Source organism: Lynx canadensis, chromosome A2 (genome assembly GCF_007474595.2).
Source record: "Lynx canadensis isolate LIC74 chromosome A2, mLynCan4.pri.v2, whole genome shotgun sequence".
Lineage (NCBI taxonomy): Eukaryota > Metazoa > Chordata > Mammalia > Carnivora > Felidae > Lynx > Lynx canadensis.
Window position 1 is genome coordinate 29,689,393 of NC_044304.2, and position 27,864 is coordinate 29,717,256.

Below are 27,864 nucleotides of genomic sequence, written 5' to 3' on the forward strand. Positions count from 1 at the left end.
GGGTCAGCCCAGGATCATGTGACCATCTGATGTTGCTGATTTATTACTTAGCAGATACTGGTCTTTATACCAACTTTAATGGTACTTACTTTTCTTTTTTTTTTTTTTTTTTTTTTTTTTTTTTTTTTTTTTTTTTTTTTGCCACTCACTGAGCTTCTTCCTAAGCAAAAGTGGTGAAGTGTTGGTTTGATACGCTAGTTGAATTTTTTAATGCGCTCAAAGTGATTGTAAAACTGTTGAGACCGGAGGTGGTCATGAGACCACGGACCACCTCATGTCAGCCTTGGTACCACAAAAACCTAATGAGGGTCATAAGCAGGGCCTTTTTCCCAATCCTGATGACTGACATGGCTCTGCTTTCTCTTCTGTCCCTTCCCCTGACCTCCCCGGGTGACCCTTTGAAGCCCACAGCGTCTCCTGCCTCTTCGGCCGACATGGCCCCCATCAGCTCGGGGTCCTCTACCTGGACGTCGTCCGGCATCCCCTTCTCATTTGTCTCCATGGCGACCGGGATGGGCCCCTCCTCCAGCGGCAGCCAGGCTACCGTGGCCTCGGTGGTCACCAGCACGCTCCTGGCGGGCCTGGGGTTCAGCGGTGGTGGCATCCCGTCCTTCCCCAGCACCGTGTGGCCCACGCGCCTGCCCACGGCCGCCTCTGCCAGCAAGCAGGCCAGCAGGCCCGTCCTAGCCACCACAGAGGCCTTGGCCTCCCCGGGCCCCGACGGCGACTCGGCGCCCACCAGGGACAGCGAGGGCACAGAGGAAGGGGAAAAGGATGAGGAGAGCGAGAGCGAGGATGGAGAGCGGGAGCATGAGGAAGAGGGGGAGAAGGACTCCGAGAAGAAAAAGAGCGGGGTGACCCACGCCACCCAGGAACGGAGCCAGGACGAGCCCACCCCCACCCCCTCGTCTCCCGACAGGACTGCGGAGGCCGGTGGGCGTCAGACTCTGCCTGGGCACGGGCGAGACCACACTGCCGTCCCTACAGCCCGGCCCGATGATGGGAGGGATGCCCTCCCGGGCCTGGACCCCGGCTCGGTCACCTCCACCCAAGTGCCCGCCACAGTCACAGAGGAGCGTTTCGAAGGGAGTGATCCTGGGAGGCCCCAGATGCCATCGAAAAAGCCTGTGTCCCGAGGGGACAGATTTTCTGAGGATAGCAAATTTATCACTGTCAATCCAGGTAAGTGGCCCGGTCCTCCTGTGAGGCTCCGTGCTGCCGTGAGCAGTCTCCCCCTTTAAGAAAAACCGGGATAGGGAACTTCATGTTCCTGGAAGTGTATGTGTCCCTGGCGTAAGAGACGTGTGTGTGCCTGTATCTGTCTGTCTCTCTTGCTCTCTGGTTTGTTCTAATAAGAAGACTTTCTCTCTTACGGTTGCTCGAGGAAGTCTTGCCTTGATGTTTGTTTGCTGGTAAAATCCACTTACCTCAGGGTACCTCCGAGGACTTGGACACGGTGAGGTAAATGAATTAAAAAAGACATTGATCTTAAGAAGTTTATTCATTAAGATTTCACTCTTTTTCTTTTCTTAAGTTAATCTTGAGAGAGAGAGAGAGAGAGAGCATGAGTGGGGAAGGGGCAGAAGGAGAGGGAGAGAGAATCCCCCAAGCAGACTCTGCACTATTAGAGTGGAGCCCCTTGTGATGCTCAGACCCATGAACCACGAGATCATGACCTGAGCCAAAATCAGGAGTCAGATGCTTAACCAACTGAGCCACCCAGGAGCCCCTCTTTAAGATTTCATGCTTTTATTTTTTTTAATGTTTATTTTTGCAAGAGAGAGAGAGAGACAGAGTACAAACGGGAGAGGGGGAGAGAGAGAAGGAAACACAGAATTGGAAGCAGGTTCCAGGCTCTGAGCTATCACAGCACAGAGCCCGACGCAGGGCTTGAACTCACGAACCGCGAGATCATGACCTGAGCCGAAGTCAGACGCTTAACCAACTGAACCACCCAGGCGCCCCAAGATTTCATTCTTTTTTAAAAAAAATTTTTTTTTTAACGTTTATTTATTTTTGAGACAGAGAGAGACAGAGCATGAACGGGGGAGGATCAGAGAGAGAGAGGGAGACACAGAATCTGAAACAGGCTCCAGGCTCTGAGCTGTCAGCACAGAGCCCGACGCAGGGCTTGAACTCACGAACCGCGAGATCATGACCTGAGCCGAAGTCGGACGCTTAACCGACTGAGCCACCCAGGCGCCCCAAGATTTCATTCTGTATTCACTTAGCGCCTGTGTTTATGGACCGACTGTTTGGTGCCAGGCCCTGGGTGGGTGCGAACCGAGGTAAGCACAGCCTCTGCCTCTTGAGGCTCACTGTGTAAAGGACTCAGCCACGATGGCACTCAGCTAGAGCGCCCACGGGGAAGCGAGGAAGCCGGGTGTCAACACAGCAAGCGAGCAGGTCCGCTAGCTAGCCAGGAAACTGCCAACTAAAATTGGAGTCTGTGAAACGGTCATAGAGGGAATAAACAGGGTGCCGTTGAAGAGAATCATGAGGAGGTCAGGGACCTCTCTTAACTAAGATAGGCCCAGCTGGGGAAGTGACATTCACGTCGAAACCAAAAGCCTGAGACCCTCCAGCGTGCAGCAGGCTGCTACTAGCTCACCGTCCGAGCCCAGAGATTAGGGCTCTCTGTCCCAGAGCCCTGTTTGCTGCATGAATCACCCAGCTCATGGATGGTGAGAGCAGGGCATGGTTGGTGTGGCCTCCGCCGTGAGGCAACGCTCCCCGTCATCCTGACCAGTGAGATGTGCTGCTCTCTCCAACGCTCAGATCCTAACGAACCATCCTGTTCGTCTCTGCGAGGCAGCCGTGAGCATGAGGGGTTGTTATTGTTGTGAGGGGTTTTCTTAATAAGAAATTCTTCTTTTTGCCAGACTACAAGATGTTTAGCAACAATTTTTTTTGCATCTAAGCTGTTGTGGAGTTATAAGAGTGCAAAAAAAAAAAAGCAACTGGTAAATATTTATTTGCTTTTGCACTTGTAAACATTAAAATTCATCTAAAGCTGAGATCTCGTATGTTAAGATACAACTTAGAATAAATTTTCATGTTTTGAATTACGTTCCTCCTTAAAGCTGGTATGGACTCGTTTTTTGAAGTTTGGGTTTCCTATGGGTGTTGCTCAGTTTGTCTTGATTTTAGGGAAAGGTACAGAGTAGCCTTCCGTGGAGTTGAGTGAAGGAAATACTGGGCCACTTATAAAGCCGTTTGAAGCCATTCCTATATGAATCATGACATTCCCTCTAGGAATGGCTGTGAAACAGAATTTCTTGCATTTGAAGATATTAAAGAAATATTTATGGAGTACCCGCTGTGTTCTGGGCACTGCACAAAGCATTGGGAATAGAACACAGATCAAGGCGGGCTTCTGTTCTCCAGGAGTATATGTTTTAGTGGAGAAGCTTGAGAATATTTCAAGGAAGAAATGCATAACTTCAAATAGTGCCAGAGTTGGGGGGGGGGGGTGGGCAGTACGGCATCGAGTGTTCAAGGAATGACATTAGTGGAGAGACCCAAGCGGTAAGGAGGTAGCCATGCGGAGATCCATCAGAGAGCATTCTAGGCTGCAGGGATAGCCGGTCTAGAGACCCAACGTGGGGATTCATTTAGAGCAGTTTAAGAGCTATCCGCAGGCCAGTGGTGAGAGTTGGGAGAAGGGATGACGGATGAGTTCACAGATGGGCAGAGCTCAGGCCAGGAGGGGGGCTCATCGTCCGTGCTGAGGATTTGATTCTAACTGAAATGGAAAACCAGTGATGGATTTCAGTGGAGATCCCCTCATCTGATTAACCTTTTGGAAAGACCACTCTGGCCTGTCTGTGGAGATTGCACAGGGAAGGTGAGAGCGGACACTAGAAGCCCGGTTAGGAGGTGATGGCAGGGGTGGCTTGGACCAATGGGGTTTCTCCAAAGACCAGTGGTGGACCTTGTTGAAAACGGATTTTCAAACTTGAGCAACTCCGCCTGTGGACTGAAGGCTCCAACAAAGTAGTATTCTCAGTGTGCTCCTCTTGAACATGTCTTTGCCCACCTTCTGATCAAGGTGACTGTTGAGAGCTTAGGTTGGGAGTGTTTACAGCTCAGAAGACTGGAGAGCAGTGGGGACCTGGGGCACGTTCCAGGTGAGTGGAACTGAGTCAGATTCCAGCTAAAGGGACGAGAAACAGATGGTGAGCACTGTGCGTTTCCAGCCCCAGGGCTGGCGTGTGTGGGTCCCCAGCTTCCACCATCAGTGTCCACGTGTGCAATGGCAGAGTGGCTTTTGGAGGGTCATCACCCTAGTAGTGTCTACCCCGTATTCGCTCTGGCTCCTCAGGTGGTCTTTGCTCAGTGTTCTCGTCTGGAAGGTGGGGATAACAAGAGCTCTCGGTGCAGACAGAGGTGCAGATAAATGAAGTCACTCTTGCTGTCAGTCCTAAGGAAGGAGGAGCTGTCTATAATTCAAAGGCCACAAAATCACAATGGTGACTCTGAGGAGGCCCCGTGCAGGTCTTTCTTTTGTAATCATCCCTGGACATTAAGGAGCAGGCCAAGACTGTGGTCCCCAATTAGCATTCAAACTGGCCTCCAGGATCTCTGCCTCTGCCCCCAAACCGGTAAAACCAGAGTGACTCCCTCCCCAGTTCCCTTCAGCGGGAAGGTTCATGTCTCAAAGCCTTGCGGGCCACAGGTCTCCGTCGAAACTTCTCAACCCGGCCAGGTAGCACAAAAGCAGCCAAAGACAATATGTAAGTGAGCAGATGTGGTTGAGTTCCAACAAAACCGTTTACAAAAACAGACCCAACGGACCTGGGTTGATATGCGAGGCAGCATTTGCCGACCCCTGGTTTAAGAAGAAATATGTGAGGGGCACCTGGGTGGCTCAGTCGGTTGAGTGTCCGACTTTGGCTCAGGTCATGATCTCACGGTTTGTGGGTTCAAGCCCTGCATCGGGCTCTGTGCTGACAGCTCAGAACCTGGAGCCTATTTTGGATTCTGTGTCTCCCTCTCTCTCTGCCCCTCCCCCCCTCAAAAATAAATAAACATGAAAAAATTTTTAAAAAGATATTTGTTTACAAACTAGAAGAGTTTTTAGGAACTGAACAGAACTCAGGTTCCTGAGTTTGAGCCCCACATCGGGCTCTGTGCTGTCAGTGCAGAGCCTATGGGGAATTCTCTGTCCCCGTCTCTCTCAAAAATAAATAAAACATTAAAAAAAATTTTAAAAAGAAGAAATATATGTGTGCTTGTTGGTTAATGAAGGCTTTGAGTGACTTGAGGGTAAAACCCACGACCCCACATCAGCCTGTGATCCCCAAGACCTTCCTTCGCTTCCAGCCATCCCAGCCCTTCCCTGTCTGCCTCCTCCAGTGTGGCATTTACTCTTTATCTTTTTTTCTTACTGTTTATTTATTTATTTTGAAAGAGAGAGAGAGAGCTTGCAGGGGGAGGGAGGGATAGAGAGAGAGAGCATCCTAAGCAGGCCTTGCACTGTCCGTGCAGAGCTGGATGAGGGGCTCGAACTCACCAACCCTGAGATCACGACCTGAGCAGAAATCGAGAGTAGGATGCTTAACTGGCTGAGCCACTTAGGCATCCCCAAGGCATTTGCTCTTTAGATAAAGTCACCATCATCTTCATGTTAGTTCTGACTTATTTCAAAGACTTTGCATGTACATTTGTTTAAATTGGTCTCATATTTTCTTCATAGTAAAGTAAAAGCAAGTACTTTCATCAGTATTTAGTCTCTTGGACATAAGCATTAATGTTTAAAGTTACAGACTATGTTGTATTTTTTTTTATATATATATATTTTTAACATTTATTTATTTTTGGGACAGAGAGAGACAGAGCATGAACGGGGGAGGGAGGGGCAGAGAGAGAGGGAGACACAGAATCGGAAACAGGCTCCAGGCTCTGAGCCATCAGCCCAGAGCCCGACGCGGGGCTCGAACTCACGGACCGCGAGATCGTGACCTGGCTGAAGTCGGACGCTTAACCGACTGCGCCACCCAGGTGCCCCTAGACTATGTTGTATTTTGACCAACATCTCCAGAAGGCTTTTTTAAAATTCCTCTGATGTTCAATAACCTCTTTTTAAGTCCTGTGACTGCTACAGCTTTGATACTGACTCACAAGGAAGGAGAAGAGGGGAGTCCTTCTGTGGAAGAAGGGGCAAAGTCAGACAACTGTGGAAGTCAGACAGGTGTTATCAGTGAGAGGAGAGGACCAGATGGTGGACGTTAGGGAGCAGTAAGGACCACAGCAAATCAAGAGCACGTGTCCTTTCTAAAGAAGGCCGCCTCACTCAGTTCCCACTGATGGTAGCCACTGAGGCTGCCTCATGAGCCAAAACTCCCAGTCTTTGTGCAGAATCTCCCAGGTTTTAAGTGAGTTCCAATTTTTAAAACATCTTCACGTTTTTCTTCCTTTCTTGTTTTTGTTTTCACTGAGGCCAAATGAAACCCATGCCTGGGCCGGGTAGGTGGGAACGGGTACTTGGCCTCTACTTGCAGAGTTGATTGCTATAGTTACCGCTGCCCTGGAGGCCCACCCAAAGGATTAGAAGCCTCAGTGCAGCCACTCTGTTTGCTGACCTCTGTGGGTGTGAAAGCCCTTGATGGGTTGCGTGCTGCATGGAAATCCAACATGGCGCCTCTCTCGGGAGCCACAGCCAGGTTGTGGTGGAGGCACCCCCAGTAACCATTTGATGTGATGAAATGTGTGCAGTACGGCGTGCCCTAGCAGGAGCATTTCAGGGTGGGCATGGTTGATGAAGTGATCGTTTAGTGCTAGGGTTTTCCATTTTCCTTTCCTTGAATCAGGGAAAGTCCTTTTTCAGACTGTTCCTGCTCAGAACCCCAGTGTGTCAACACTCAATCACTGAAAGCTCACCGCTGCCTCCTCTGCTTCAGCCCTGAGCCAGGCGCTAAAAGGGTGGTCCGGTTCAGGGGTCAGCATTCCACAGCCTCCAGGCCAGAGCTGGCCCGTGGCCTCCTTTTGTCCAGACCATGAGCTCAGAAAGGTCAGGGTCCGTTCGTTGGGCTGGTTCTCTGCTTTGAGCCAGAGTGAAGGGTGCCAAGCTCCAGCCACCCCACTCCTTTAGGCAAACCCCAAGGAACCCCCTTTGGAACTCTCAAGCTCTAAGGGCCCTCCCGTGAAAACCTTTGATTAGAGAAACAGTAACATCACCAGTTCACATTTGTTCTGTGCTGGTGTTGCCTGTTGCTAAAAGCCAAGCTGTGTGTTTGTAGTCCTGTAGCACCTGGGCGACCGTGCTGTCCTTACCACCTTTGGCCAGTGAGGAAACCGAGGCTCAGAAGCCTAAGGAACATGCCCAGGCAACACAGCATGTGATGAGATGGAGCTCGGACACAGGCCCTGACTCCTAGATCCAGAGGAACCCACCTCAAGCTGTGCTCCCTTCCTTCTGGCTTTGGACTAATCCCGAGTGGGCAACACAAGATGATTTCAGATGAAATTTTGATTACTAAGTGAATATTTGAATGTGTGCTTTAGAAAAAATACTAGTTTTCTGTTTATGGCAGAGGTTCTCAACCATTGAGGATTTGATCCCCCCTTCTTCCCGAAAGCATTTGGCCATATCTGGAAATATTTCTGGTTGTCACACCTAGGGAGGGGGCTGCTCCTGACATCTAGTTGGGCAGAAGACAGGGATGCTGTTGAACATCCTACACTAACACAGACTCTCCCCTCACCACAGAGAACTACCTGGTCCCAAATGTTCAGCAGTGCTGGGGTTGAGAAACTGACTTATCCTCTTAATACAAAGTTTCCTTTTCAAAGTATACTTGAGGAAAGAAATAATTAAGGACAAAAATAAGTATTAGGAAGGGCTCGTGAAGATAGGGCAGAAATCATGTGTGTGATACCCAGCTGTAGTATATGGAGGTCAAGGGAGCAGAGGATGTAACACAACTATATTAAAAAAAAAAAAATTACGGCGGCACTTGTATGGACTCTTGTATGGACTCTCCAAAGCAATCTGCAGCCAGGGCTAGCTTTCTTGGTCAGGCTTCTTTCTTTGGAGGTGTTTTCTAGATCATCTTGATCACCCCTGTTCTTGGCTATCACCTTCCTAGGAGTGTCCCAGGAAATTAGCTTGGAGTGGCTTCAAGGGGTTTACTCAGTGCTGCTGTGGTTTCGTCGCCTCCCACAAAGTGTCTGGGCCCTTGGACGTTGGCGTTCCCCACTGAGGGATCTTTGAACTAGGACAGATTATGTATCTCTTGGTGTGGGAAACCAGAATGGGTGGGTTTCCAAAGAGACTGGAGTCGGGAATTCAGGTTGTAGGGGGTGGTGTCTTTGACAAGGTAGGGTGTACAGCCTGTGTCCCAGCTGACGGGAGAGGCACATGATGTTGGCAACAAAGCGTCTATGGCGATGGTTTGGTAGATCAGGACCAGCCCGTGTATAGGGCTTAGAATTAAACTGGGATTTATCAAACACCCTCAATTTTCCAACACCTAATTGAAATAGACATGACAGACTATTGTTTGATTATTTGTGATGAAGGGAGCTCTCTGTGAGGGGGTAAGGAGTGCTTATTCACAAGAACTCCGGGTGGTAATATAAATGGAAATACATGATGCGCTAATCTAGCTCAAGCATGGTAATAGGAACACAGAGCCAGGGCCCCTTGCAGGAGAATATGTGTGTTTGTAACTGACAGTCATGTCTTTGCAGCCATGGTGTAGATGATGTCAGGGCTCAAGAAGAATAAAGACAAATTTTGTAACCCCGTAAAAAACCAGCCACCTTTTCACTTCACATCTGCTTGGCTACCATCAAAAAAAAACAAAACAGAAAATAACAAAATGTTGGCGAAGACATAGAGAATTTGAATGCTTGTGCACTGTTGGTGGGAATGTAAAATGGAACAGCCGCTGTAGAAAACAATATGGTGGTTCCTAAAAGAATTACAAATGGAACTTACCATATGATCCAGCGAACCCACTGCCGGGTATATACCCAAAAGAATTGAAAGCAGGGTCTCAAAGAGATATGTATACATTCCTGTTCATTGCAGCATTTTCACAGTAGCCAAGGGATGCCCATTTGGGTTGTTACCCAAACAAATGAATGGATGACTAAAATGTGGTATCTACATACAATGGAATGTTATTCAACCTCAACAAGGAAGGGCATTCTGATTCTTGTCACAATGTACGTGAGCTTTGAGGACATTATGCTAAATGAAATAAGCCAGGCACAAAAAGACAAATACATGATCTCACTTGCGCGAAGTGCCTACAGTCAGTTAAAGTCATAGAGACGGAGAAGGAAAGACAGACACCAAAGGCTGGGGAATGAGGGGGGGGGGGAGTTGTTGTTTAATGGGTATTGAGTTTCCATTTTGCTGATGAAAAACAGATTCCGGAGGTTGGTTGCACAACAGTGCGAATGTACTTGACATTGTTGAACTGTACTCTTAGAAATGGTTAAGATGGTAAATTTTATGTTTTGTTTTTTTTTTTATCATAGATTTTTTCTTAAGCGTCTGAATTCACAAATGTGGGTGGTTTTTAATGAGTGGTGTTACCCAGAGCAAACGTAGTCAAGTCGCCCACAGTTGAACCAGGCTCAGTTATGAGTGTGCCGTTTGTCCTTCTCTTGACCTTTCCTAAATGGTGAAAGAGTCCCACTTTCCCGTACTCCTGATGGTGGTCCTTGGATCCAAGCTCATTGTCATCTTGACAGCGTAGGGGTTTTGTCCTGCTGCAGAGGGTGAGCGCTAACCGTGGGGTAGGAAGCGCTTCACATGGGTCCGTCTGATGTATCACTGCCTGTAGCATTTATAGTACATTGTACTCCGTTTTTATTTGCTTCTACTGGGATGGGAGCCAAGCCAGTAAAAGGCAAACAGCATTAATTCAGTGATGACATATGCCACTGAAAACTGTTTTTCTTTTCTTTTTTTTTTTTTTTAATTTTTTTAAAAAGCAGAATGGAGGCACTTTACTCAGATTCTCCTGGATGCTGAAATAAAACCTGAGGGGAGAGAGGGATGCGGGGAGGTCCTTAATCCTTGCCTCACTCCTGTGAATGCTCAGAGAGGGTTAGTTTGCATCTTGCTCTAAGTTTTATCTGGAAGGCATTTCAGAAGCAGGCTCCTTCTCCTGGCCTCCGTCTTCTTACCTTCCTGGCAGCCCTTTATCTGCACGTCGCAGCCATGGCGCTGCAGGGACAGGTGGGTGTAAGTTGTGACCCAGTCCCATTTCTTCCTGGTACACATGCGCCAGCAAGATGCGGCTCTGGAAAGAGGATGGGAAAGGTCCGGCTCTGGAAAGAGGATGGGAAAGGTCCAAGTTCACTGGGGGGGGGGGGGGGGGGGGGGGGACGGCCGCCATTGTACACTTGGAGCCAAAGCCTGGTCAGTTTCTTTTTTTTTTTTTTTTAATTTTTTTTTTCAACGTTTATTTATTTTTGGGACAGAGAGAGACAGAGCATGAACGGGGGAGGGGCAGAGAGAGAGGGAGACACAGAATCGGAAACAGGCTCCAGGCTCTGAGCCATCAGCCCAGAGCCCGACGCAGGGCTCGAACTCACGGACCGCGAGATCGTGACCTGGCTGAAGTCGGACGCTTAACCGACTGCGCCACCCAGGCGCCCCAAGCCTGGTCAGTTTCGAAGGGGTTGAAAATAAAATCTCTTCGAAAATAAATCTTGAATTGGGAAAGGGGCCTTGTACAGAAACAGCTTCTTCCCTTGAGCCAGGTTCGTGATTGCCAAATCCTGGTCAGGAGTTTCTTACACCATAATTCTTGCGTTTGATGATGAGGCCCTTTAAAATTACCCGAGTCTGTGTTGTTCTGCTCTTCCTCGGGTCAGAGTGCCCCCCTGCAGCCTGAAATTAGGCTGGCTAGAGTGAGCTGGCAGCAGGGGCAGGGGTGAGGGTGGCGGGTCTGGTGTGTGACATGAGGGAGCAGTGAGGACTGTGGCAAACTCGTGACACATGCCCTGTCTGGAAAAAGAGTGTTCTGCTCACTTCCAGCTGACGTTTGCCGTGTGGGGATTCAGGCCTGTGCTGCCAACCTTAAACACTTCTGGTGGGAGCTTCCATTGTTGATTTTTTTTTTCATGTGAACCGAATCGCTTATTCAATGTTGGCAGCAAACTCAGTCCAATAATAATCAGTGGGGGAGGGGCGCCAAGCCAGGCCCACGGATGGGCTGCAGGTTCACACAACCCGTGGCGGGCAGGGATCGAAGGCCGGTTCTGCTGGGAACGCCGGCCCTTCTGGATAAATCAGAGATAGAGGTGAGCAGAAAAAAGCTCCATGAGCCCAAAGGGGCTGGACTCCTTCTGGCATCAGGATTTGAGCATCGGGGAGGGGGCACGCTCTCCAGGATTGGGGCAGCCAAGTTCGGCTCGGCCCTTTCAGTAGGCAGCTGGGCCACGAGTGCAGCACTGAAGGAAGGTGAGTTGCTCCCAGCCACCGGGAGGGTCTGATTTTACCCCATCGGCAGCACTGGTGCTGGGTTTCATAGAAAGGAAGAGAAGAATGACTGTTCCCTGGAGGATGTCTCCTCTGTGACCGGTCAGGCCCGCTTCAGGAGCATGGGACCTGGGCAGGCACACGGAGCCCTGTGCTCAGCAGGCCCTGTACTTGCCCTCCCCCTCCCCCGCCCCCATCTTGAAACTCCTTAATAACTTTCAATCAGGACCCCCCCCTCCCGATTTCATCTTGCATCTGGCTCTATCAATTAGCTAGCCATAATTTGCATCATCTGCTTCACATTGGTTTATCTCATTTAATCCTTAGAAGTCCTCTGAGAGGTGAATGAGCATTATCATGTCTCCCTTTGATAGGGGAGGGACCCGAGGCTCAGAGGCGGGCAGTCACTTATCCAAAGTCACACAGCTAGAAAGGCCTGAGCCAGAATTTGTAATCAGGTCTGCCTGACTCTGAAATGGAGGATGTTTGTTGGTTGTGCCGAAATTTCATAGTATGTTCCAGTCTCTGGGGGCTGTAGCGTGGGGAAGATTGTCAGGGGACTGAAGAAGTCACGGGAGCAAGAGAGTGTATATCCAGCCCAGGCAGCATGTTATATGTGCCTGGTAGTTTCTGGCAGTTCAACACCAGTTCTGGTGTTGTTAGACTTTGTCCTCTGAGGGCCACGGATTGAGTCAGGCAGCGGGACAGGCGTTTCTCCCGAAGGACAGCAAGAAGTGTGGTGCGGTCGTATCTCAGGGCAAACTTTGAGGTTGTGCCTTCTCACAGGCAGCCTCCTGTGTGATTGCCACTTAGGCTTTCAGATATGACGTGGGGATCCCATGCTGCAGACACCCAGGGAGCCCTCAGCATCCGAGTGGTGCTGCTGGGGTGTTGACGAGGGAGAGGATAGGGACGGTGATGACGATAATCCCGCCGATAACATCAACGAGGTGCTGATGGCTGCCAGGCAACCTTCTAAGTGTTCTATATGCACTAGTTCACATAATCCTCACGCTCCGCAGCATAGTAGGCAATATTCTCTCCATTCACAGATGAGGAAACTGATGCACAGAGAGGTTAAGTCACGTGCCCAGAGTTGCACAGCTGGTAGGAGACAGAGCTTCACTGCTGTTCTTCCACGTACAGATGGCAGTCAGCCCTCCCTTCGGGGACCTTCTAGTAATGAGAAGAGCAGTTATAACGGAGTGTGGCGTGTGCAGTAAGAGAAGTGCATGATGAAGGTGTTGGTGAGAACGAGGGTAGGTGCACAGCATTGCTCAATGCCAGGCACACTCCTAGGCGTTCTGTGTGTATCTTCCCAATGAATGTTGCACCCCGCCCCATGAAGCAGGGTTATTTTAGCCCTTTTTATAGATGAAGAACGCCAGGACCGAAATGATTCAGGTTATTGGTTAGAAGTCACATAGTGGCGCCTGGGTGGCTCAGTCAGTTGAGCATCCGACTCTTGATGTAGGCTCAGGTGGTGATCCCAGGGTGTGGGATCGAGCCCTGTGCTTGGAATTCTGTCTGTCTCTCTCTCTCTCTCTGTCTCTCTCAATCCCTCTGCTCCTCCTCCACTCACGTGCGCATTCTTTCTCTCTCTGAAATTTAAAAAAAAAAAAAAAAAGGTCACATAGAAAGTAACAGAGCCAGGATTTGAACCTGTGATCTGAAACTCTGTTCTGCCTTCCAGAGATAGCACAGACTGAGGGCCTGGGGAGGCCTCATGGAGAAGGTAGTCCCTGAACCCAGATTTAGGGAGCAATGGGAGCTTCTGGGGGCAGAGCGGGAACGGCATTCCTGGCAGTGGGAAGGCAAGACAGGGCCAAAGGTGGAAAGGTGGGACTGTGGCCCAGCATGGTCCCTGGTTGGATGGGTGCTCCTGGAGCACAGTGGTGGGGAGCGGCAGGAGGTCATGGGTGGGCAGGAAGGCCATGGTGTCCTGAGAGCAGTCAGGAATTCCTGAGGACAGGGCACATGGTTTCACATGGTTGTGTGCACATGGGATGAAACTCCGGGCACCTGGTACCACGAGGACAAAGCAATCCCGTAAATAGGACAATCAAGTCAACTTTATCATGCCTCTCATGGCAGTCTAGCAGCACTTGTATTTTTTCCTGGCCTTTAGGGGAGAGACCTGGACAAATCCAGCTGCTGTCAGGACAGCATTTTCTTAGAGGTCTCTCACCCGGCAAGGTGTTGCAGATGAGGGTCACTGCCCCACCCCCTCGAACAAAATTCTCACGCAAGCACTATGAGATGTCAGAGGAATGACTCAGTCGTGAAAGCTGAGATTGAGCCTCGCCCGGCCCCAGGCTGGCTGTGACTTCAAGACCCCTACTCTGCAGACCTCCATTCTCTCCTCTGGCAAGACTTTTCTGAGATTTGAGGCTCCTCAACAGCATGATGCAAACTTGCCCTCTCACTTTGTGGGGGATGAGGGAGGGACAGACACAACCACCAACACATGAGATTTCTGGGGCAACGGAATATGCCATTGACCCTCACAGCTAGACCAGGACTTAGAAGGCTGAGAAATTCTGGGGTGGCCATTGTTTACTGGTTTTAGGTTGGCAGAGATGCCCCAGAGTTGGTGTTTCCAATGACTGTTGGAACTGGAATGGGTGTTGCAGTGACAGACGGGCGTGAGGGGCTGTTTAGGCCCAGCATCCTTTTCAGTGTCTCAGGATGAACAGGACCTGGTGTTAGCATTTGGCCTCCTCCCCTGCCTGCCTACCTTGTAGTAGCCCAGGCAAAGGGTACTTTTTTGTCAAGAGGCATAGAGAGAAATAAGATATTGGGGGTTCACCCGGTTTGCACAGGCCTCCCAGGGAGGATACTGAATTCACTTGGACACGTGGCCTGTAATGCAACCCTCCCGCCACGTTTTCCATGAAGAGGACCTTCCGGTTTTTAAGATACTCCCGGCCATCAGCCAGATAATTGCCTGGCTGGGCTGCCCCCTGCTGTAGCCCAGCAAAATTCTTCTCATTTGTGACTGTGGTTCTTTCAGCCTCACCAGAGCTTTGCTATTAAAGCTTTATGTCAAGGGAGGGGTGGCACATAGGATCTTTGTAAGCCTCAACTCACAACCCTGCTTCCAATCCTCTTGGGACTAGAACCTGTTCCTAATTCAGCATATAGGGCCTGGCTGATGTGGCCTCTGCCTCTCTATTGTGGTTCCCCCCGTTCTCATGCTCTCGGTCCAGAACACACTTCTCCCCCTGGGCTCAGCCTGGCTAACTCCCCTTCACCCTTCAGGTGTCTGTGTCAAGGAGCCCCCTCCAGAATCCCAAAGACAGGACAGCTCCTCCCCTGTTCAGACCCCCTGGGCTCTCCTTAGCATCACATCCATTTCATCCTAATTACATGTTCTTATGTCTGCTTCTCCCCCTTTATGTGATGCCTGCCCCACGGCGCTGGGCTGTTTTCATGTGACACCCTGCTGTGTCTCCATCCCCTAGGACCACGTCTGGCACACACTAGGGACTTGGCAAATAGCTATCTAACGAGAAATTGTGGAACGAGGGGTCAAGAGAAATGGGCTGGCACAGTGAGGAAGATACTTTACAAACCGTGAAGTGCCGTGTTACGGTTTTTCATCACAGTGCGCCTCACCTGCCTGCCTCTGTCTTCTTACCTGTGAGCTGACATCAGGCTGGCCCTGCGTGTTGACAGGCCCGTGCGGGAAACGAAAGAGGGGATCAAAGTAAACCAGAGGAAGCCAGTGAAAAGCTCGCTAACATGCGTCTTCATTACTCAGGAGACTTGCCTCTTTATAAATCTGGTCCCAGGGCCAATTCCTTCTTTCCTGGGCAGCCCACCTTCTATGACTTGGAAACCCAGCCTGATGAGCCCTGCATTTAAGCCACCCTGCAGAGGGACACTCTGGGCTGGCTGAACGCTGGCCTACTTTTTGCAGAGCAGAAGGATCCTTGCTGAGAACAAGTCAGCCTGCAGCCAGCTGTAGATTTTTCCAGGGGCTTCTCCCTGCGATCACAGTTAACCTTTGCTTTCTCGCCACCTGCCTCCCATGATTGGCTGCGGGCACCCCTGCTCTTCCCAGCCCCACACGGCATCTGAGCTCCATTTGCGCCACCTGGAGATTTCCAGGCATCTCCCGCACGGTCTAAAGGAGAGTAGGTTTCTTCCGGAGCCTCCTGGGGACTTGTGAAGATCCTCCGGGGCCTGCAAGAGCCAGCGGAAAGAGCTGCTTGGGTAAGAGGTATCTGTGGACCAGAGAAAATCCTACGTCATTTCAGACTTTCCTTTGAACCCCTAGACGGGCTGTTCTTCAGAGGCAGATGTGTTCTGGGACCAGAGCGAGGCATGGCTTCCTATCCCCACTTGTCCTTGAACTTTTAGAAGGATGGGGTTAAGAGGAGAACCTGGAGAAACGGGATCTCGGGGGATCCGGGTGGCAGGAACTGCTGGGTAGGTGGCCTCTGGGTGTTCCTGCTGGATTGTTCTATAATTCAGTCTTGTGAGTCGTGGGCTGGGACTCCAGGGTGAGAGCTGTTGCTCTGCCTGGAGTTCCATGCCCAGTCGCCCCCCTTGCCTGGGAGACTGGGAGTCCCATGCTTGGTTGGTTGTCCCACTATGACTCTATCTTTCAGGGACAGGTGGTTTGGCAAAACAGAATGGGGTACAGGTACTAGAGGAAGCGGTGATGGGTGCTGAGCAGGTGAAGAATATAACCATTGTTGCTGTAGCTGCTTATCTTAGTAAAACCCCTCGGGCCCTCCCTCCAGCCCTGGTCCCTTTCTAGAGGCAAGTGCGATGCTGCCTTCAGACTGGAGCACCTTTCTTCGGTGTATCCAAATGCTGCTGTGGGTCACCATGCTCTCGGAGTGAGGCTGGATGTGTGTCTTTTACACAACTCCGTGTCAGAACACCTTGACCTCTACCCGCGAGTCCATCCCACAGGCAGTGCCAGAAAAAGCGCCTTTTGGGTTGGGACTTGGTAGGAAGTGGTGCCAGCTACAGGTGACCACTCTTATCCTAGGGTAGCCGAAGCAGGCAACTCCGTCCTCTGGAAACCACCCCAAACTGGAACAGAGCTCCGTATCTTGTTCTGGCTCCCTGTTCCCCGTCTCCACCAGCCCCTCCTCTAACTGCCGTGGTTTCTCTTTGCAGCAGAAAAGAACACCTCTGGAATGATAAGCCGTCCTTCTCCAGGGAGGATGGAGTGGATCATCCCTCTGATTGTGGTATCAGCCTTGACCTTCGTGTGCCTCATCCTTCTCATTGCTGTGCTAGTTTATTGGAGGTGAGTAAGCCAGGCTGCACCCACAGAGGGGAAGTGTGGGCTGGGTTCTGCCGCAAGTACGCTGCCCGGGGAGGGGAGCCCGTGGCTTCTCATTCAGTAAGGTGAGGCAGCTGGAGTGTTGCTGGGGTCACCATCGGGGGGATCCGCTCTATCTGGAAGCAGCTGCTGGGCTGGAGCCTCTTCTGAGATCAAGGCACTTAGGATGAGCTTGAGATTTAGTGCCACAGGAGCTTTCGATTGGGAATCCGGCAGATCTGGGTTCGGATCCCAGCGTTGGTATTTGCTAGATTGAAATCCCATTTCCACCTGAAGTTTTAGTTTATGGGAAATGAGTTAATGAGGTTCGTAGCGTTTCCAGCTTCTCAGGGGTCATGTTTCACTTTGCTGTATCTACCTAATGACCTTCCTTGACCTGAAAATTTTTGTCACAGCCTTTTGCTGAAAATCCGGTGGTAGGGAAACCTTTAGCATATTCCGTGGCATTTAATACATGGAATATAAAAACGGCTGATTTTAAGTCCTCCCTGTATTATCGTTGTCCTTGAACTAGTTCTCACTACTTCCCCTGGGAAGCCTTCTTGCAGCTTCTGCTTAACAGTTCTGCATTTTTCAGCTACCTTCTCCAAGCCAGCTTAACTGAGCAAGGTAGGTTAACCTTTCAGACTAGTGTAGGAGGCTTCTGGCCTTGAACAAGCTTCCTCCATGATGAGCAGGCGTCCTGTTTCCATCCCTTGCTTCCTTCTTGCCTTTCCTGCAATTAATTTTGAGCTCCTGTTATATGCCAGACATTCTTCTCTCCCGGAGGTTACTTTTTAGTGGGGGAGACAGACCATAAACAAAGCCCATAAGTAAAATCTAGGATACTTAAGACGGTGTCCAGTGCGTAAAGGAGAAAACTAAATCTGGAAAGAGGGGAGGCATTCTGGGATTGATGGTGAGTGTTCAGAGTAGTTAAAGAAGCCCTAAGTGGCGAGGGATATTTCAGCTAAGATCTAAAAGGGACTAAGATCCAAAGACACTCAAATGGGCTCCATGTAGGGCAAGTTGCAAGTGGAGGAAACAGCATGTGCAAAGGCCCTGAGGCAGGAATGTGCCTGATATTTTTCAGGAATAGCTAAGAGGTCAGTGTGGCCAGAGCACGTGAGCATGGGGGAGAGTGGTCGGAGAGGGCATCAGGAAGAAATGGGGTAGAGGGGAGTCCTGTCAAGTACAACCTTGTGGGTTATTCTGAATACATTGCCTTTCACCCTGAGATAAGTAGGATTTGCTGCAGAAGGGTGTTATGATCTAACTTCTGGATTACTTAGCTGCTATGTTGCAAAAAGCTTGGAGAGGATCAGGGGCAGAAGCAAAGAGACCATCTGAGAGACTGATTGAACTAGTCCAGAAGGAGGTGATGAGGGTAGCAATGCAGATAGGCTGTATGTTCTAATTCAGTAGAACCAGGAGATAAGGATTCATCTCCAGCTTCCTTGAGTGTCTGATGGCACCTATAACACTCTTAGTTCTGCAGACCTGCTGGATCACAAATTTCATGGTGTCAGGGATAAGCCCCAGAACGCTAGCCCCACCTCCACGTTGCTCCTTCTCCAGGACAAGTGGTTTGCAAACACACACTGGTCTGGAGCCCACTGGTATATTGGAAGCTGCCGAACACGGGTCTGCGTATGTAGAAGTAACAAAAGATGTGTGCACTCCTGTCTTGGCCGTGCTTGGGACTGTGTGGTTTGAGTTGCACACCCTCCCCACGGAGGCGCGGAGACGGTGCACGGCTGCCCCACGCCGGTGACCGTTGTATACCAGCTGCAGTGTGAAACGGTTCCCGTGCTGAGCACTTGTAGCAAAAACTTCAGGGCTGCTTGCGATTGGCCTGTCTTGGTCCTATGCACCCCTCCCCCCTGCTGAGAATAGATCACTGTGACCAAGAAAGGCCATGGGATATGTGGCCAAGCCTGCAAGGGAACCGGGCCAGCCAAAACACACAGGTCCACACTACAAGCTACGTGGAGGAAAGGACTGTATAATCGGGTAAAGACAGCTTTACAGCCTTCCATTCAAGATGCATTTTCCCATCAGAAAAGGATAATACTCCTTAGAAAAACTCAGTCTGAATAGAAAACGTATTGAATAATAACGATTTGTGTATAAAAATTAGGTCTTCCTTCTATATGTGTATGTATTGAAAGCTAGATTAACCAGAAGTGGGGCACCTGGGTGGCTCAGGCAGTTAAGCATCTGACTTCAGCTCAGGTCATGATCTTGCAGTTCATGAGTTCGAGCCCCGCCTTGGGCTTTGCTGATAGCACAGATCTTCTCTCTCTGCCCCTCCCCTACTCATGCTCTCCCCTTCTCCCCCCTCTCCCTCCCTCTCTCCCCCTCAAAAATAACATTTAAAAAATAAATTAATTAAAAAAAAATAACCAGAAGTTTAAACTTGAGCAGACTGCACACGTGATCTTTTGCTAGACTCTGAGTGCCCGTATACAAAAGTGAATGCGACGGAGAAAAATTCTTAGAGATGAAGGAAAGTAACGTTGAATTAGCATTAGAACGGATGAGTCGGCTAAGCAGGAGAACAGCCTAGAGGAGACCAGGACCTGTTTTCTGTCCCAACTTTTTCGTGTTTTATTCATGTGAAAGAAGGAAGCATTGGGGAGCTCACACAGAAAATGGGTCAATGCGGAAGAGACAGGCATTTCCTGCCGGCAATGCGGTTTTGACAGTGTTGCTTTTCTGCCTTTTGAGGCACAGTGAGAGCGGGTGATTGGCAAGCTGACTTGACGTAAGTGGAGCATTGAGGCAGATCAACACCTTCTGGATCGGTTCCTCAGTGGCAGGCCTGGCACCCAGGGGTTCCAGCCGGCTCAGTGTGGTGGCAGTTTCTGCACCGAGGGACTGACCGTTTGCAGCTCTTGTTCTGGTCCCTGAGTGTGGTCACTCGGAGTCGTGGACCCTGCAGTTGAATGCATCCAGGATGAAAGCTGAGGTCTCTGATTTCTTTTTCTCCACGAGTGCTGGCTAAGGTTTTCCGAGTCCCCTTTTAGTGCCAGGAACCATGCCGAGCACTTGGGGGGCACCGTCTTAGGTGATTCTCCAAAGAAATCTTAGGGCAGGTACTATTATCCCACTTAAAAAGTCAGGGACTGGGAATTTGGGGAGGTCAAGCGACTGGCCCAGAGTCCTGGAGGAAGTGGGGTGAACCCTGGTTTTGAATACAGGGCATTTTCATTCTAGAATCCATAACCTTCCTCGGGGCACCCGGGTGGCTCAGTCCAACGTCGGCTCAGGTCATGATCTTGCGGCTTATGGGTTCCAGCCCCGCGTCAGGCTCTCTGCTGACCGCTCGGAGCCTGGAGCCTGCTTTGGATTCTGTGTCTCCCTCTCTCTCTGCCCCTCCCCTGCTCATTCTCTCTCTCTCTTTCTGTCAAAAATAAATAAACATTAGAAGCCATAACCTTCTTGAACCACTAAGATGCATGTCTCACACATACATCCCATGATAGCTTAGCACAACTGACGTTCGGCCAAATCCACGGGAGGTGGGGTCAGTGGGCCTGTTGTGCCAGCGCCTTCCTGTTGAGCGTCCCCTGCTGTCTTTGGCCAGGGAAGGTAGAGGAGCCAGTGTTGGTTGAGTGCCTGCTACAGGCCAAGCAGTGAGCAGCAGCAGCATCCACAGTGTTGGACTTGACAAAAACCAATTTCAAGCAGCCTTACGCTCACAGGGAAAAAATCCGTTGATTCACGGAATTGAAAAGTTTGGCGCACAAGGCCCCGCTAGATTGGCGAGAAGGAACCAGACAGAACAGCAGGGCTCAGCTTGTGTTGTGTGCCTGTGTTTCTCTCCCTCTTGTCTCAGATTTGCTCTCCTCGTGTGGGCTTTTCTCTGAGGCCCTCTGTTTCCACATGGTGGCCTCTGGGCCACAGGAGACATACACCCTCCCATCCCCATGGAAGGGAAGAGAAATTCCCTTAAGTGTTCCATCTCAGCCCCAACATGGTGTCTCTTAGAACTGACTCAGGTCATTTGTTCACCCCTTGAACCTGCTGGAGGCGTTAAGGACTTTTGTCAGGCCTGGCTCTTAAATGAACTGTGAAGCCCAGAAGTGAGGTCTCTGCCATCGGAATCACATGCACAAAACTGGACAATGGGTGTTTTCCCAAAGGACCTCCAGGGCCCGGAAAGTGACCAGATCCAGGTGCCAGGTAGACAGAAGCAGCCAGTGTCTCAACCTTCAAAAGAAGTGGTGAAATTAGAACCAGGGGGAGAGGGGTGTCTGTTAAGAAAAGAGAATTCTGATTTGGATAGCAAAGAAATACACATGTGGGTAGTAGGAGAGAAACAAAGCAGGCATGCGAGCTCAGCCCGGCCAGCCGAGGGTTCTCAGCGAGGACTCTGCTGTCATGCATGCATGTGCCATGGACTGGAAGAAGGGCCACTCCCTTTTCCTCCCAACTATGGAGGACGTTTGGAGGCTTACGTCCAGCGCGCCAGGAGAGCACAAAAGCAGGGCTGCATGGAGGCCTGATGCCCAGGCTGGGTCTTGAAGATTAAGCCTAGTGAATAAGGTGAGCAGGCATGGGGCCAGAGAGAATCTGGCGGATCGTAAGCAGGCATCTGGGGTCCACTGTCACTGGAGTTGGGGGACAGCGAGAGCCAGATCGTGAAACACTTGGGGTGCCGCCCGGAGGGATATGTGCGTTAGCCTAAGCGTGATGGAAGGGCGTGAAGGAACCACAGCTACAGAAAGGCAAGATGAGAAAGAGGCAGTCTTGGGGAGCGGTGAGGGAGCGGCCTGGGCCCAGAGGCAGACAGCCTGGATTTGGAGCCAGGATCCACTGCTCACGACCCATGGCCTCAGAGCATGTGTTGTTAGCAGGGGCTCAGTTATGCCCAAGTGGGTGAACATGAGTTCTTGGGAGGTGAAAAAACGTACCCTTTTAAGGCACAGATATACATGTAGTACACAAAAGCACAGCACGTTATTGGTATTAAAATTTCACTGGGGGGGTTGCGACGGGGGAAGGCGGGAAGGCTTATTTATAGGCCCCTTAGGAAGTGCACTTGGTCATGATGAGCCCCAGGTGATGTGAGGAAGGGTCAACCACTATATTGTACACCTGAAACTGATAGAACACTGTGAACCAACTTTTTGAAAAGGCCCCTTAGGAGAGGTGCCAGCGGGAAGAAGAACTGAGAATTTCTTCATCTGCAATATAGTCCAGAAATGGGCCCATTGGGCTCCCGTGAGGAGTAGGTGTGTGCTCTGGAAAATGGTTATCCCAGGGCCTGGTGCATGATAAACAAGCAATGATAGCTGTGTTATCCCCGACTTTAGTGAAAAATAAAAATTCATTTCTGGGTCCTGGTGTGCCAGAAAAGAAGTTCTTTAACAAAACCAGATTTACAGATCTAAATGAATGCTGTCCCTCACACATAATCAGTGTGTGGCTGTATACTTTCCAGTCATGTGTCATTGCTTAAAACATGGCTTGAAAATAGCTTTTGGAACTTCCTTCTAGAGTTCATTCTTCGGAATGATCTCAGAAGTGCCAAGTATTTATCCTAGAAATGGCTCAAAGTCATGTGTTTGGAGCTCAGTAGAGTATAAATGTAGGTGAACCAACTGAGGAGAACAGAACCACGTTGGACCAAAAAAGAAAGGTTAATGAAATGGGTTTGGGGGATGCTCCCAGTGGGCCTAAAAGCAATTCCAGAAGAGCAGATCCCTAAGTAACTAGGTTAAAGGCATGACTCAGCCAGCCCACTCTTCTTGAAGCCCGGTGGTCAGCCTCATTAACTCATGACCGGCTTCATCAGAGCAAGGTTCATTAGCTGCCACAGACACTCTCCAACACCCTAGTGGTCTAAAACACAGAGTTCATTGGTCATCGGTGTGTAGACTGATGGAGCTGGGCAGCTCTCTTGCACTTGGGGCTTCTTTTTCTGGGACACGTGTTTCCCAAGGGGCTTTAGCAGGGATTAAAAAAAAAAAAAATCAAGGAGGCACCTCGTTCTCAATTGCATAGCCCAGAAGTGGAATTCCTTCAGGGCCGTTGGCTCACCGTTGGCCAGAGGTAGTCCCACAGCCCCCAGGATACATGGTAAGGTGGAGAGCACATGGATATTCCTTGAGTGCTGCCAGAAGTATCTTTAAATATTCAGACCCACTGGCATCATTTGGCCAAGAGGATGTTTCCTTGAAGGAACAACTTTGGAGGCCAACCATCAGATTCGTCTCATTATTTCACATTTGGCCCGAATGAAAAAAATATGGCAGCAACCTGATTTGTATTTTTTAGTTTTTTCAATGAAAAGATTCCCAGAGGGCCACTAGGGTCTCTTTGAGCAGCATTTTTATAGGCGGCAACACGGATTTGTGGGAGAAACTTACCTTTTGATATTGGTTCGCTCAGATAGATATTAGAGATAGGATGCTACAGTTCTTTGTTAAATGCTCCTTGCAAAGGGCTGTATTGAAGAGCTATAGGAACCCACATCCATAGCAATGCAGAAGTCACTGTGAAGTTCGGAAGAAATAAATGTTTTGGAACAAAGGTCAGGGTTATAGGGCAGCTAATAAAGACGAAACCGATGAAAAATCCACTAACAGGCACAGCTTGCTGCCTTTTGAAAACGGTGCCCTGTATGTGCCTTTTAAATATCGTAATCCATATCAACCGGGCAATGGTTCCTAGCGGTAATCATTTATGTAGAAATGAGGGAGAGCCAATACGTGGAAGAATTTTTGAAGTGGGCCATTTTGGCCTTACTACTCAGGACGGTAACAAAATGCACCTTTGAATTACTAACAGTCAGGAAACGCATTCCAAGAGCTCCCGATGCCCTGTCTTCCCAAGACAAGCTGTTTACATGGCACCAATGTGCTGACGTTCCTGAAAAGACAGGGAGCCTCACAGCTGCTACCACTCAGAAGGAAGGGGGAGTTTTTGGAAGGTTTCATTTTGATTTACATAATTTGAGGTAGATGCCGGGCGAAGAGCTCTGTGCAGGCTGTCCAGTCACTGTGCTCGGGTACACCACTTGGTTTATTTATGAACTTGCTCTGTAGCGTAGCTTAACTATTGTGAGCAAGACGTCAGTGTCCATTTAGGATTGTGAGTATTGGCCGAGATCATTAAAAATTTTTTTTCTGCAATCCAGAGGACAACTGCTTTGAAGGTAGCTCTTTTCTCTTTGAGCCAAATCTCCCCCCTCTACAGTAGCTATCGTAAGGCCTTGAGAGCCAAGAATCTTTTGAGTTTTTACCTTACTGCACAAGTGCTAAGCAGATTACACTGCCCCCTAATCAGCGTTCAAATCCTGGGAGTTACTACGTTTTGCACATCAGAAAACCACGGCTTGGTGAAATCAGGTAGACGTGCCCAAGTCACAGGGTTAATCTTTGGTGGATTCTGGATTTGAACCACCATCTCATAGCCCACTGTCATAATCATCACTTTATTTTGGGGCACCTGAGTGGCTCAGTCAGGTGAGTTCTAACTCTTGATTTTGGCTCAGGTCATGATCCCAGCGCCGTGGGATCAAGCCGCTTGTTGGGCTCTGTGCTGGACATAAAGCCTGCTTAAAATTCTCTCACCGTCTCCCTCTCCCACATGTGCTCTCTCTCCAAAAATGAAAAAAAAATTTTTTTTAAGGCTTAATCATTACATTATTTTGCCTAAATGAGGAGTAGCCTGTCAGGAGGCTTGTCAGGACAAGTTGAACATCAATATTATGGATCATAATTCTAGCTTAAAGAACTTTCCAGAAACGTAGAGCAACGTTAATTCTTAGATTCAGATAGGGCTGAGCTAACTACGTGGACTCTGGAGCAGAAAAAATGGAAACTCCAAGGGGCATTATTAACATCTGACCCATGTTTGTTTGTTTGGTGTTAGAATTTCATGCTCTGATCTGAGAAATTGATGTCCCCCTTGAGCACATGGTTGAGTCGTCTATAAATTCTGCGGTAGATGAGTCAACACTGATTTAGTGCCGCAGGCAGATTAAAAGATCTCTTTTATGCCCACCTTTTACACTTGAAGAAATTTTGCCATGTGTTGATCCCTCCTCATTAAGAATGCCATTCAAGGGGCACCTGGGTGGCTCAGTTGAGCATCCAACTTCAGCTTAGGTTATGATCTCATGGTTTGTGAGTTCATGTCCTACATCGGGCTTGCTGCCGTCAGCACAGAGTCTGCTTCAGATCCTCTCTTCTCTCTCTCTCTGCCCCTCCCCTGCTCGCTCGCTCCCTCGCTCTCTCTCTCTCTCAAAAATGAATAAACATTTACTTTTATAAAATGCTATTCGCAAAAACAAGTGAATTTTTTTTTATTGACATGATTTTTTGCTTTGTTCTTTGGAAGACAGTGTAATAAATAAGAGGGGATGTGGGGTGACTGGGTGTCTTAGTCACTTGGGCGCCCGACTTGAGCTCAGGTCATGATCTCATGATTTGTGAGTTCGAGCCCCACATCAGGCTCACTGCTGTCAGCACAGAGCCCACTTTGGATCTTCTGTCTCCCTCTCTCTATCAAAAATAAAAATAGGAGGGAGGAGATGCAAACCCTAATTGTGGGAGGGGGTTGTGTTGGCATAATGGAGGCTCCACCAAACAGATACAGGTGAACACTGAGTGTGGGCGTGTGGTAATGCCCCTCTCCTGCTCAAAGAATGACTGACCACATGTGCCCCAGTAGAACGTGGATCCCTCCTGTAGTCCCACAGAAACAATGACAGAGCTGCCATGAGCCTGGGTACATGCTCTCTACCCACCTGCTCTAGCAGCCAATACTTCCCAGTTTACTCTCCAGTAACTTGATTTGATTTAGGCATACATCCCCCTCCATCCCAGGGAGGTCACAAAGGAGACAGATACCATTAAGAGTGATTTCTCCCATGCATGTGACTGTGCACAGATAGCAAAGGGTCATCCCCATACCCGATAACTGTTGAGTTGCTACAAAGCAAATGCTATATTATTTAACCCTAGAGCTGAAGCAGGTGGTAGCCAGGGTGTTAGGACTGCATCCACCTTCTTCCCAAGGGAGGAGACCACTTCCAGGAAGGGAATGACTTTTCCGGCATCACAGAGCTTGAATGTTTTAGAGGGACTCATACCTAGGGTTGGCTTTTGTTCACCAGAGACCCTTTATGGCTGGCCTGTTTATTCCTTCCTTTGTTGTTTGTTCATTCAAAGACCTTTCTTAAGCATCTAGTTTGTACCAGGCACTGGCCATCCAGCAAGGAGACAGAGTTCCAGTCTTCAGAAAGCATATAGGCTAATGGGGTAAATAAGCAGGTAAAGAAAGGTAATCCCAAATCGAGATCAAAAACAGGTGGATCCTACACCTGTTTTATTTCGCAGATACACTGTTTTTAGAAGTCCGGATTGTTTTTGGGTGCCTGGATGGCTCAATTGGTCGGGCATCCAACTTCGGCTCAAGTCATGATCTCACGGCTTGTGATTTCAAGCCCTGCATCGGGCTCTGTGCTGACAGCTCAGAGCCTGGAGCCTGCTTAGGATTCTGTGTCTCCCTCTGTCTCTGCCCCTCTCCTGCTCATGTTCTGACTGACTATCTCTCTCTCTCTCTCTCTCTCTCTCTCTCAAAAATAAATAAACATTATTTTTTTTAATCTGGATTGTTTTGAAAATATTTCTTAAAACTCCAGCTATCTGGGTTCTCATGTTAAATGTGGTAACATTGTTGTCATGTTCTTTTGTGGCATTAGTGGGCTGGATAGAGCTGAGTGGGGAGTCTTTGGGGGGAGAGGGCCACCAGCTCTCCAGTCTGTCTCTGCCCTCCCTGCAGCCTCTTGCCTGGGCCCCCTGCATTTGGGCTCCCCCACGTTGCAGTAGTGACTTAGGGTATGTGCTCTGGAACGGGCTCTGACCACTGCCAGGGTGGGGTGGGAAGGAGACAGAGCCAGGAAAGGCTCCTTGGAGGAAGGATGTAGAGCTGTGATTTTCACAGAACAGAGAAAAGCCACAAATGCTTGGGGCAGAGCTCTGTGTCCGAGCGGACATAGAGGCACTCGGTCATGGCATGATCAGTACTGCCAGAGGGAAAATGCTGTCAAATTGCCTTTCATCCATGCAAAATAAAGTCTACTTTTGTGGGTGGAATCAGATTCTTTTCCAGGGGATTTGGCATGTACAATGGCACTGGGTCAGTCCAAGATGCTCTTACGTGGCTTGTGTGCGGAAGGGAATAGGAATGAAAAGCAGGTTTATATTCTTTTCTCCAGTCTAGAAAAATCCAGGTTTGCAACTCAGGTTTTATGGTGGCTTTGTGGGATCACCTTGGTCTTTTCTGCAAACAGGCTGCTCATGGGACCGCTGGTATTCCAGGCATCCCTTTTGCTTTTGAAACTGTCGATTGCCCCTGCCACTCATCCCTTCCTGGGACCTGCGTCTGTGGCCGTATTTCAAGACTATTTTTTTTTTTAATCATTAGGAATAATTTTTACAGTTCAACCCTTCAGATCCTGACGATGTGTTAAGCCAGTGGGGAGAGCTAACGTGCGTTGCATGATGCCAGAATACGGCTCGCCTCGGAGGGCTTGAGTTTAAGATACGGTGGCGCTAAACTGTCTTGCTCTGAGATGCTAAAAGGCATGGGGGTGGGGAGCCTTCTGAGGTCCCCAGCTGTTCCTTGAGGTGGGCACTGTTTTTTTCTTTCTCCCTGCAGCTGTGTGCCAGGAGATCTGGGTCACGTGCCAGCTAATGCTGCCGATCCCAGGCAACTTTTTGCTCAATAACTGTTTCCCAAATGGCTACTCGGGGCCTTTTCAGAATTTACAAGAACTGTCAGTTGTTATAGTAACCGGCCCCCTGCTGTCGAGTTTGGCCCTGAGATGCCAGTCGAAGCTCTTGGAACAGGCTAACACTTAGTCATTAGACAAAAGCAGGGAGGGATTCACTGCTGAAGGTTGCCATTTAAACGTACTCCATGATCCTTCAAAGAAGGGATTGGTTCTGTTAAGGAGGAAGTGGATGCATCCATTTTTAAAGCAAGTGGACTTTTCAGGAAAGGGAGATTCCTGCGTTGAGTCTCTCCTACGTAACCAACGCCTGTCTTTGGATTTCTCAGAATTAAGTGTCCTCTCTCCCAGGGTTGACTGTGTCTGTTCTTTGGGTTTGCTCAG

At 49.4% G+C, this 27,864-nt stretch overlaps 1 protein-coding gene across 2 annotated transcripts in view; it reads left to right on the plus strand.

Annotated features, from left to right (window-relative positions):
- Positions 1-27,864, plus strand: part of PTPRG (protein tyrosine phosphatase receptor type G) — a 713,510-nt gene that overhangs the window by 615,064 nt on the left and 70,582 nt on the right. For both annotated transcript variants that reach the window (XM_030307145.1, XM_030307144.2), the window contains exons 12-13: positions 405-1,182; positions 16,583-16,715. In XM_030307145.1, the coding sequence (XP_030163005.1) occupies positions 405-1,182; positions 16,583-16,715 (911 nt within the window). The remainder of the gene's footprint in view (positions 1-404; positions 1,183-16,582; positions 16,716-27,864) is intronic.